Source organism: Littorina saxatilis, linkage group LG7, assembly GCF_037325665.1.
Source record: "Littorina saxatilis isolate snail1 linkage group LG7, US_GU_Lsax_2.0, whole genome shotgun sequence".
Classification (NCBI taxonomy): Eukaryota; Metazoa; Mollusca; class Gastropoda; order Littorinimorpha; family Littorinidae; genus Littorina; species Littorina saxatilis.
The window spans coordinates 28798723-28810658 of NC_090251.1; the positions used below are offsets into that span (position 1 = coordinate 28798723).

The following is an 11936-nucleotide window of genomic DNA, read 5'->3' on the forward strand; positions in this document are numbered from 1 at the left end:
GCAATAATAACTGTAGATGATGAAATTTCAAGTTTGATTTGATGAGTATCTAATTTGTAGGGAATTTTGACATTTTTTATGGATTTTAAATTCGCAGTTAACTTGTAATTATAGTGCCGAAAGGGAAATATACGTTGGTTAAGCTAGTTTACTTTGATAATTTATGCGCGAATTCATGGTCTGACCGGATTTGACTATTTGAGACTTCGGACGATTCGCTTAATTTCGCTGCCTATTTTGTTTATTCAGTGTTACTAATTCTGTTATTTAAATGTTATGAGTTATTACTTAAGCCGGAATCTGCGTCACGTCAATGTAATAATTATGCTTTAATGATTTGTGCTTTCTTTGACGCCGTCTCGCCATTTAAAGAGGTGATTAACATGTTTGAAGTTATGCGTTTATGAGAATGTGCTTTGATGTTTCATCTTAGTTATTCTAGTATTCTAAATTACTTTTTGTAGTTTTCACCAGGGTCAGCGTCATGGTCACGGAATACAACAATAAACCTCCCGTAACATCATCACCTGCGTGAATTCTTCAGCGTGAGAAAGAGGCAGTTAGCGTGTCCCATAAACTGAATGCGAGTACACATACCACGCGTATGTTGTTGTTGTAGCAAGTTTTGGGTGCAGCCTAGCATTGCAGCTGATTTTAGGGGGCGCCGATGCTAGGGCAAAGATCTTCTACTGCTTCGCTGCGAAGAGATCTTTGCTATAACTAAACACAACAGCCAACGTAGCCATGTCAGGCGCCTGTGCGGGTATCCCCTCCCGAGGTGATAAGGGGACACTCAATGGAATGAGTTTTCCGCACCAGCCCTATTTCCCACCGTCTGCCAACAAGTTGCAGCTTCGCTTGGCGCAAACTTCGCAGTTCATCGAACGGCAGGAAAGTTTCTCACTTGGCACACTAGCTCCTGTGGTTGGACTGAAGTTGAGGATAGTGCGTACCACACCTTCAACTATCGCAAACTTCCACATTAACTTTCCAAATCGGAGAAAGATTGCCCAAGCATCGCATTGTAGCGACCAAGCCCATTAATTTTGGCGTGTGTACTGTGTTAGTTCGAGACAAGGTTCGTGTGCGTGTATTAGAACACAGCAGCTGAGAGAAAACAGAGAGAAGTGCTTGTGTGTGTCGATTCACTAGTATAGCCTGTACCACGGAAGAAGCAGGTAAGTAAGATGTTTATTGTTTTGCCTGCAGAAGAGGGGGAGGGCGGGGGGGAGCTCAGAATTTTATTTCAAAACGAATAAAGGTGCGTAGCCTAATGAGCATCCAACTCGCCCTTTGCACAGAATATAAGTCATAACGTAAGTAGGTAAAAGATTGCGCACTTACACGTGACATAAACATTACGCACACACACACACACACACACACACACACACACACACACACACACACACACACACACACACATACACCCACACATACGCCCACACATAACCGGGCACACGTACACACGTACAAAACACACATGCACACCGTCACACGACTGAAAATAAGCCTCTCCGGCTCTGTCGTGTGTATGCGGTGTGTGCCTGTGTGTGTGTGTGTGTGTGACTCTTGTGTGCGCGTGTGTGTGTTCAGTTTGTGCAAATACACAATACTAACACACCACTCCACCACCACCATCACCACCACCTCACCCCGCCCCCATCCCCTCCCCGGCCATGCCCCCCCCCCGCCCCCCCACACACACACACTGACACACACACAGACACCCACACTTACTGTCACACACGAAAACACCGTCACACGCTGCCATTTTTGTAAGGCCAAAAAAAATAGGTGTGGTTACGGTAACAGAGCCCCCAAAAATAGGGTAGGAAGGTAGGCAATCACTTTTTTTTTTAAACTTTTTTTTTCTAATGTGTACAAATTAAACCTACTTGACAGGGAAATAAGTGTGCGACTCGGGCGCTTTCGCTTTCATTGCGTTTTCTGCACTCGTTTTCTTGATTTTTGGGGGTTTTTGTTGACAAATGTAATAAAAAGTTATAGGGTCGGCCCCTAAAAATAGGGTAGGTCGGGTTACCGTAACCACACCTATTTTTTTTTCTCGGCCTAATGTACAAACGTCGGACTGTTTTTTCCTTAGACTCATTGCGTTTTCTATTCAGTTTTACGAATGTTCTTCCCTAGTCACAATAACAATCGTCCCTTTGCCTTAATTGTGAGATCCAGAAACATAGCCAAAGAAGATGTCGTGTTACGCCGAGGAGACTTCAAGTAGCATCACACGGTAAAACACCACTGGTTGTACGTTGAAATCAGGTCAGAGCCAACTAAAACAGTATTTATTTACGAGGGTTGTGGCATAAGCACACGTACACATAAGTGAGCTTTTTCAACCAGGCGTCGCCCGGAGAGATACTACCCTAAATCAAAAGACATTGCCGGTGTGATGTTTTCATCTTTCGCCGTGTTGATATTTCGCTTCTCGGCCTCGTTGATCTAGTATAAACTCTACACTGAACAAAAAAAACACCCTTCCATAGTACTGATGAGCGACCTTGTGTACCTTACATTCATGGGGCCAAATTTGTCTAACCAATTTGTTTTATTTAACTTAGAAATTTGATTCATCCTAAAATGTTTTCCTTCTTACTCAAGGGACGTAACCACTCAGTACACGTTTTCGAAGAATTCGATTTTGGGGGTGAAATCTATTAAATTTTACCACCAATTTTCTTCACATGCAAGAAACTGACATGCTTTTCGTCCATAAATACAATATGGCCGTCCATAAATAATTTCACTTCTTAATTTTACCAGGAAACAACATTTCGGTCTTGAGTATATGTCGAGGGGGAAATATGTACACAGGCGAAAGATGAAAACGTGACACCAGCACAGCCAGAGAAAGAGAGAGAGAGAGAGTAATAGAGAGAGTGGGGGGGGGGGGGGTAAGGAACAAGAGAGACAAGGAGAGAGATATATATACATATATCCCATGACCTCCCTTCTTTGTCTCTGTTACTTCAGTATGGGTATATATGTTGTATTTTTATAGCTCAATAAATACATCATGGACTCAAAAAAATATATGATAGTGCAGATTCCGATTTGGGCGAAGAACTACTTTGCTCCCGACCTTTGACCTCGCGCCGAACAATGTGACACATTTGTATGAAGTTCCAAAATCGTATTGCACGGCTCAGAAAACCATATCAGTTGCACGCAAAAATGAATCTCAGAACTGATCTGATGTATGAGATGCAATAAGCAAACGTTTCTTTCATTATGAAAGCAATGCAGGTGGGAAAAAACGAACATTCAACTTACAAGATAACCAGATGCTAGCGAACCAAAACAAAAACACGAGTACCCTCCCCTTGCTTCGTTAGCAGACGACTTTTGAGAATCTGTCAGACCGTCCTTACCTGGCACGGTTGGGCTTCGCTATCATCAGCTGTTTCACGTGTTTTGCGAGCAAGTCTACTCTTTTGCCTGGCTCTGCAGTAAGTCCACATTGGCGATGAAGGTATCTAAGAACTTAACATGTGTGTATTTTTCCGTAATCCAGTCATATTCTTTCAAAATGCAATCAAGCGGCGGTGACAGACTTGGGTCCTGTTTTCATCGCATCAATACCAGTTTAGGTTCATGCAAACACACTCGCAAAACAGTTTATCATGTAGATACATTTCAAATAGGGAGCAAATGGTTAAATCTACATATGTGTTCCCTAAAATTTGCTTCTCTGTCAATAAGACTAATTGTATAATAATGCGTTCGAAAAAAACAACGTGGAATCGATTCTGAATCGAGTCGAGTAAGCCAAATGGGGGCCAAACCGGTTTCCCCGTTCCGCCGACCTGAAACGCAAAAGAATTGTGCGCTTCAACTAAATGGATTTCTATACGACTTCATTACTTTCTTGCAACTTATGAACCTTTACTTAACGCTTTTAAACGGTCTGAAAGTAGTGTTACCGCGTACTTATAGATGCACTCATTCGTTTTATTTTTTCAGCGACGGTCACTTAGTTTAAGGTTGCAAAAAGGCCATGTCTCGCTGAAAACACTGTTTCACACTCCACAGATCGCAAAAGTGCCGCTAGTAGTCTACACTTTGTGTTTGATGGTAGAATGGGATATACAGATTACAACACTCGTGGTTTTTTATATGGCTTGTATTTCAGTCAAGACCCAGCGGGAATATCAATCGAGAGCCACTCGCCAAAGGCTCGTGTCTCCCGATGATATTCATCCGCTGGGTCTTGACTGAAATACAAGCCATATAAAAAACCACTCGTGTTGTAACCTATACATATATATATATATATATATATATATATATAGATGTATATGAGAGAGAGAGAGACAGACAGAGAGAGAGAGAGAGAGACAGACAGACAGACAGACAGACAGACAGAGAGAGAGAGCGTAATAATTCTTGCATCCGGGTTTATAAAGTGCAAGTCAAGTAAGATCACGCAATATATTCCACTACGCAGTTGGATTCACAGTCGCAGGAACACAGACGTAAGACACACGCACACGCGCACGAACCGCACACACACACACACACAACACACACAGAGATGAAGATCCCGACACATGCATAAAACAGCAGGGGGGGGAGAGAGAGAGAGAGAGTGAGGAGCGCCCTGCTATTCTTTTCACCACATTATTATACTTTTACTACACTATAGGCCCTGCAGATCAAGTGTATTTACCCAATTAAAGATACATGAATCCTTCCCGTGTCAACGACAATCTAAACTTCCACAGACTGAACTTTCCAAGTTCTGACAAGGGGTAAGAGCATTTATCCTCTTGGTCATACTATAGCTGATGGGGTCTATGTCGACCAAAAGAGTGGGATTCCCTGTTGGTGGAGTTCCTGTAGAGGGATTCCCTGTATACAGGGAATCCCACAGGGTGGAGTTTTTCAATAAAACTTGCAAATCATAGTCGAATTTCTAAGAAATATCAAAAAAGATCGAAAAACATCATATTCTACCGATGTCGATTATACCAACAATTCAACAGACTGAGTACTCCGTCTGCAAAGTTCTAATTTTATTTTATTTGTTTATTTTTGTTCGGTTTGTTTGTTTGTTTGTTTGCTTAACGCCCAGCCGACCACGAAGGGCCATATCAGGGCGGTGCTGCTTTGACATATAACGTGCGCATTTTTTTTTTGTTCGGTACTGAAGTTGTGTTTTGTGGATTGACATTGTAGCATCATATCACTTTCCGAAAAAAGGCCACGTTCCCCTAAAAGCAGCCAGACGGTTGATCTTTGGTATGTGTCCAAGGGGAAAAGGGTTTCCCAGGCAAAAGTCTGGACCGGACGAACCTGTGGTGACCTACAAGGCGACCGTCGCAGTAAGGAAGGTATATTTAACTCGAAAGGTCAAACAGTCCTTAGATCATGATTCAGCCCACGCGTGAAATATTTGCTGCACCACTTGTCATGGGCACAACTGCAATAATAGCTGTGCCTGAACCGTGCGTTCCTGTCGATCCAAGTCTGGCTCAGTATTGTCGGACGTGTCTGTCGGATTGACAACTGGAAATTATTCATCTGCTTGTGTAACGTATTAAGCCGCTTTGACTATCGGTCAAAAACTCGCGTTTCTCTCTTCTTCGAGATCTGATTTCATTTGTGGTGCAAAGGTAAGATACACAAATAAGTCATCTGTTTGTCTTCTTCGTACTTATCAAAATACTAATCATGTAAACGATCAACATTAGAGATCTGCTTTTTTCTGGGCAGATTGATTTTTTTCTGAATAAGTTTACGAAATGACAGCGCGCGGTATCAGTTACGACATAAATCAGCAAACCATTGCCTATTATCTGCTCAAAAGATAGGCCTTATGTTAACCTCATGAAAAAAGCTTGGATTGTCGTTTGCACGGAAAGGAACGTATCTTAAAAGCTGGGAGACACATGCCTGCCGGGATCCTAAGGACATGAACGGTTAACTTGTTCACAAAGGACATCTACTCCCCCCCCCCCCCCCCCCCCCCCCACCACGGTAGGCAAGGGAGCTTATCTGGTGAACGAACAACTTGACCCGACTCGCGAAAAGGCAACCCATTTTATCCTTAATGACTGTTGTTGTTGTTTTTTTCATTTAAAAACAGAGTTGCAAAAGGGGAGCCAAATATTATTGTTTACACGGGCAGGACTGCGTCTTAAAACATTGCATTCACATTGAGACGGGCGCAGTAGCGTAGTGGATAAGACATCGGCCTCCTAATCGGAAGGTCGTGAGTTCAAATCCCTGCTGCGGCCGCCTGGTGGGTTAAGGGTGGAGATTTTTCCGATCTCCCAGGTCAACTTATGTGCAGACCTGCTAGTGCCTTATCCCCCTTCGTGTGTACACGCAAGCACAAGACCAAGTGCGCACGGAAAAGATCCTGTAATCCATGTCAGAGTTCAGTGGGTTATAGAAACACAAAAATACCCAGCATGCTTTCCCCGAAATCGGCTTATGCTGCCTGAATGGCGGTGTAAAAACGGTCATACACGTAAAAATCCACTTGTGCAAAACCATGAGTAAACGGGGGAGTTTCAACCCATGGACGAACTAGAAGAAGAAGAAGCGAAGAGTATTCACATTGGACTGAGTATTCATGGCATGTTCTTGTTTTGTGTTATCAGAGTTGCGACGATGTTGCGACGAGACTACAGCTGGTCAGAGAACGCTCTGGGGTTCGGTGCCACTCTGACGTTATCGATATTGGCTGTGACGTCACTGGGTCTACGCTACGTCACAAATCCCATCTTGTGTTTGACTCCATCCCAGTTCACCGGCGCCATGGTGGCTCACGCACATCACAAGTGTTTTCAAACTGTGGAGATTGCTCACACGGTCAATAACCTGGTAAGAGTGAAAGAGAGAGAGAGAGAGAGAGAGAGAGAGAGAGAGAGAGAGAGAGAGAGAGAGAGAGAGAGAGAGAGGAGGTAAAGAGAGAGAGAGACAGAGAGAGAGAGACAGAGAGAGACAGAGACAGAGAGGGAAAGAGAGAGATATACAGATGGAGAGAGATAAAGATCGAGTGTGTGTATGTGTGTGTGTGGGTGTGTGTGTGTGTATGTGTGTGTGTGTGTGTGTGTGTGTATGTGTGTGTGTGTGTGCAGGGGCGGATCTAGGGTTTCGGACCCCCCCCCCCCCCCAAAAAAAACCCAAAAAATTGAACAGATTTACACGAGTAATTAACCTTGTTATCCTCCAGGAGAGGTGTACAATGCACCTTATAAAGTTACATTTTCTTCAGCGTGCGACCTCGCCCCCCAGACCCCCTGACAAGGGCTTTGCCCCTCGACCTCATCGAGGCCTGGGCGGACCCCGGTCATAATTTGCCCCCCCCCCCCCCCCCCCCCCTTCATTACCCCTTGATCCGCCCCCGGTGTGTGTGTGTGTGTGTGTGTGTGTGTGTGTGTGTGTGTGTGTGTGTGTGTGTGTGTGTGTGTTGTTTCTGTGTCTGTGTGTCAGTGTCTGCGTACACTATTAATAGTCTGATAACCTTCTCCCCCTCTTCACCCCCACTCTCCTCCTCCATCCTCCATCCTTGTGTTGTAATATTTACCTCTTGTTGTGCAGCCAACAGATCGGCAGGAATGGGATGGGAAAAGCCAGTTCACCTTCCACCAGTGGGTGCCTTTCGCTCTAGGCGTGGCCGCTATCTTGTGCGTCCTCCCTCACGTCATCTGGCGCATGCTCAGTGGCCTCCTCTGGCTGGACGCGCATGCGCTAGTGCAGACGGTGGCCGACAACCAACGGCAGAACGCGGCAGGACGTCACGTGATGCTGCGAGACACCGCCATCTTGCTGCAAGCGGGGCTGAAGGGAGGTAACTGGGTGCTGACAGCGGTGACCGCGGGCAGAAAGTTACTGGTGTTTGTGGTGTGCCTGGCTCAAGTCATTATGGCGGCGGTCATCTTCAGACCACATCTCAGCGTGAAAGATAGCTGGGAAAGTTCAGAGGAGTCGGACCCCAAGGACATAGATTACAACGCCAGTCTGCCGCTACCTGAGAATTTCTTCTGCGAGATGAACATCGTGCAGATTCATAATGTACAAAACTACGTCTTCCAGTGCACTTTTCCACTGGCGCAGGTTTGTAGAGTGTTTATTTATTTCTTCTAAGCGTATCAAAAAAAGACCATACACAATTGTTAGAAAAACGCACACACACACACACACACTCACTCACTCACACACACACACATACACACACACACACATACACACACACGCATGCACGCACGCACACGCACACACACGCACGCACGCGTACGCACGCACGCGTACGCACACACACACACACACACACACACACACACATTAACCCACACGTGCACGCCTGTGTTATTTACAGACTCAGAGGACAATGGGAAAGTTGGGCGTAGGTAAGAACATTTTAATATGTATTGTTTCAAAGTTCAGGCTATGACGGTTGACCGATTAGGGGTCAGACCAATGTGTCAGATGAAAAACGTATTCGTAAATGACCGAAGATCGAGGGAACAACACTGCACACACATTCACACAGGCGCTCGCGCTAAAAGGTAATGCTGTCCTTAAACTAACAAACATGTGTGTGTAACAGGTATACAACAAGGGGTTCGCGTTCCTCTTCTACCTTTTCCTGCTGCTGACCGTGTGCTGCCTGCTGGACACCCTGGCCTGGGCCTGTCGTCTGCTGCTGCCCGGCCTGCGTGACATCACGCTTAAGCGACACCTTGCGGCGGTGACCCCTGGCCCCGAGCAAACCGTCGCCATCTTGCCGCGCTTCCTAGACAGCCTGGGGGCCGACGGGCGACTGCTGCTGGCCGTGACTGCAGACTGCTGCGGACCTCTGGCTGCTGCCGACCTGACCAACCACCTGTGGCTCTGCTACAAGGGACTGCCCCGCCCCGGACCCGCTCCCGGACCCGCCTTCGGTGCGACAAACTCCGGCCCCGTGCTGTTTGGCCCCGCTCCTGAGCCTGTTGGCTCCTCCCATGCAGCAAGTGCCCCTCTGGCCCCGCCCCCGTTTGACTCAGCTTCTCCTCCTGCTTCGGACCCTTCTGCTATTCCCCTGCTGACCATGGGACAGCCTGGAGCCAAGCCCATGTAAAGCTTGAGCAGTGACTGGTCGGATGGTGGCTGCTCGCTTCTCCCACTCCACTCAGTGGGCGTCTCTGTGGCCCCGTCCCCTTTTGATGCAGCTGCTGCTCTTGGCGGTGACCAGAGCCGAGGTGCACGAAGCCAAAATGGGTACCACCCAAACGCGAGGTCTGATTGGTTGAAATTGACATGTGTTGCGATTTCAACCAATCAGACCCCGCGGTTTGTTCCATCCCAATTGGGTGGCATCCACTTTCGCTTCGTGCACCTCGGCCCTGACTGCCGCCCCCTCCCCCTACCCCACCCCCTTGTTGACCACATCACAGCCTGGTCAAGATGGTTTTGCAACGAAACTTGCATGAAACAGATAATTATTAACACATGGTTTAATTCAACCCACTGAGTGTGTTGGGAATAGTTTCCTGGTGAAGCAGCTGTAATTTCATTTAGGACAGCAAGAAATACCACAATGTCACCATGACTTTGACATTGTGATTTTTCCTAAGTGACATGCCACTGGAGGCTAAAATGTCACACTTTAATTTTACCCTCCTCCGACCAATTTAATGTGTGTATTATAGTTAAGAGTTTCTTCACTGATATATGATTTTGTTGTAAACTTGTGAGGGTATATGGACACATTTCATTTTTTTTCTCATAAAACGTTTGTGTTTTTTCGTTTTATCGTGTTTGTCTGCTTGACAAAGCTCATGTAAAAATGTCTGAGCAGCCTTATGACATCATTATGCTCATCTTTGTTCACATTTTGCATGTTTTCACTTGAAACACATTCGTCGTAAAATTACCTATGCATGATTTCAACGTTTGTTAATGTATGGCCCTTTCAGTATTGTGCAGTATAATGTATTCTTTTTAAGATATGTACATGAATGACTTACCGAGGTTTACATTTCATTTCTCACTGAAGATACGTGTGTGTATCTTTTTAAAAGGGGCCTTCTTTCTTGTGTTATAATGTTGTAAATCACCATAGATCCTGCAGTACCTGGAATAAGAGAATCGTTTACTTTGCTGTATGTCAGGTATCTATAGCTACGGCCTGGTCGCATTTTCTGCAAGGTGGAATTTCTTGCTGAATTTATTTTGAAAAGACACGGTGTCGATTTGCACTATTAATTCCGCATTGCACACAAAAACAAAACAAAACAAAAAAAACCTTATTCAGCACATAATCTTCATTAAATGAGGCAGAGCACTATTTTATTATCATCCTTTTTTTCAAGATGAAAGTCGGTTGGTCATTTCATTGCTTATTATTCGCTCAGGTGCCAGGAGACCGGTTCCGCATAATAAACACAAAGAATGCTCTGACCCCATGTAAAAGCCTGGACGGATCTGTGGTGGTTTACATGATGCTTTACACAGGAAGGGAAGCACCTTTAAAGCTGAGGAGTACCAATAACACTGATTCATTGGCTTTGCAAAGAAAGACAAGGGCACAATTCAGCTCCCATCTATCTTTGTTTACCCTGGATACTGTCCCCTGATGAGCGTGTGCGTGTTCAATCTGGTCTCCCCAAGTCTCTGGATGCGCGTCCTAGAATAGAATGCCCGAGCAATTGTCACAAGTGCTCAGGCTGACTGCAAACCTGGAACCTGTTTCTTTCGTCGAAACAGGTTCGACTGGGTGGCCGAGTGGTAACGCACTTGCGCTCGGAATCGAGAGGTTGCGTGTTCGACCCTGGGTCAGGCCGCTATTTTCTCCCCCCTTTCCTAACCTCAGGGCCGGACCAAATGAGTTGTAAGGGGGGGTTCCTCCTTTTTTGGGGGGGCAAATCAGCGAAGTGGCGAAGCCACAAGCGCGCGCCTGCAAACCCCCTGAACATTTTTGAAAAACGGTTAAAATCTGTGCAATCTGGTGCATTCTGGGCCTTGTTTTGAGGGTTAAGAGTAGCATTGTTTTGGTGCTAAAACTAGTAAAAAACAAAAAAAACACTCAAAGCAAGGTACATGCTTTTTCCAGGGGTGGGGTTCCGGAACCCCTGGAACCCCCCCCCCCCCCCCCCCTGGGTCCGGCCCTGTAACCTAGATGGTGGGTTCAAGTGCTAGTCTTTCGGATGAGACGAAAAACCGAGGTCCCTTCGTGTACACTATATTGGGGTGTGCACGTTAAAGATCCCACGATTGACAAAAGGGTCTTTCCTGGCAAAATTGTATAGGCATAGATAAAAATGTCCATCAAATACCCGTGTGACTTGGAATAAAGGCCGCGAAAGGTGAATGCTCGCCTAACAGGCTTGAGGTTTGCTGGTCGATGTGAATGCGTTATATATTGTGTGTAAAAAAATGTTTGTTTGTCTGTCTGTCTGTAAAAAAATTCCATTTCACACGGCAGAAATTAATATGTAAAGCGCGGAGAGCACAGTTAATTGTGGTTCGCGCTATATAAGCTCACCATAATAAAAAATAATAATAAAAAGCTATCCAAAGTGAAAGATTTGTTCGTGCACTGGTCAAAACGGTGACTGAAGTTAGACTGATACCTCGGTGAAGGGCTCGGGTGTTTTGATGATGACGAAGAATAATTCATGTCCTACGTACAGGCATGATATAAAAGCTTTTTAAGCGTTTTAAAAGGGCACATGCGGAAGATTTGAGGGGACAGATGGGACACACACACGCACATCATGTGAAACTATCCAAGGTAGTCGAAGATGGACCGGAGCCTCCGTCGCGATATAACCTTGAACGGTTGAAAACAACGTTAAAAACCAAATAAAGAATAAAGAAATGGATCGGAGCTGTGTTGTCTCCCCTCATTGTTTCAAAAGGCGTTAATTTGGGTTTTTCTCGGTTATCTTCAGCTTTAAAGGCATATGTACGCGCTCCCGTGT

General features: G+C 45.5%; 1 protein-coding gene across 2 annotated transcripts; it reads left to right on the forward strand.

The window, feature by feature from the left end:
- The first annotated feature begins 799 nt into the window (after positions 1-799).
- On the forward strand, positions 800-9736 carry LOC138971099 (innexin unc-9-like). 2 transcript variants are annotated; one of them, XM_070343716.1, is made up of 4 exons: positions 800-1178; positions 6630-6852; positions 7573-8088; positions 8582-9736. In XM_070343716.1, the coding sequence occupies exons 2-4, from the start codon at positions 6640-6642 to the stop codon at positions 9089-9091; spliced, it is 1239 nt and encodes a 412-aa protein (XP_070199817.1). In that variant the 5' UTR covers positions 800-1178; positions 6630-6639; the 3' UTR covers positions 9092-9736. The 2 variants fall into 2 exon arrangements, with proteins under 2 accessions (XP_070199817.1, XP_070199818.1); XM_070343717.1 differs by lacking the exon at positions 800-1178 and adding an exon at positions 5426-5636.
- The last annotated feature ends 2200 nt before the right edge of the window (positions 9737-11936 follow it).

Bases quoted from the DNA above. Each gene is read 5' to 3' on its own strand.
- LOC138971099 (XM_070343716.1), top strand. From the start codon at position 6,640: ATGTTGCGACGAGACTACAGCTGGTCAGAGAACGCTCTGGGGTTCGGT. The intron at 6,853-7,572 runs GTAAGAGTGAAA...CTTGTTGTGCAG, and splicing joins CTCACACGGTCAATAACCTG to CCAACAGATCGGCAGGAATG. The intron at 8,089-8,581 runs GTTTGTAGAGTG...TGTGTGTAACAG, and splicing joins GCACTTTTCCACTGGCGCAG to GTATACAACAAGGGGTTCGC.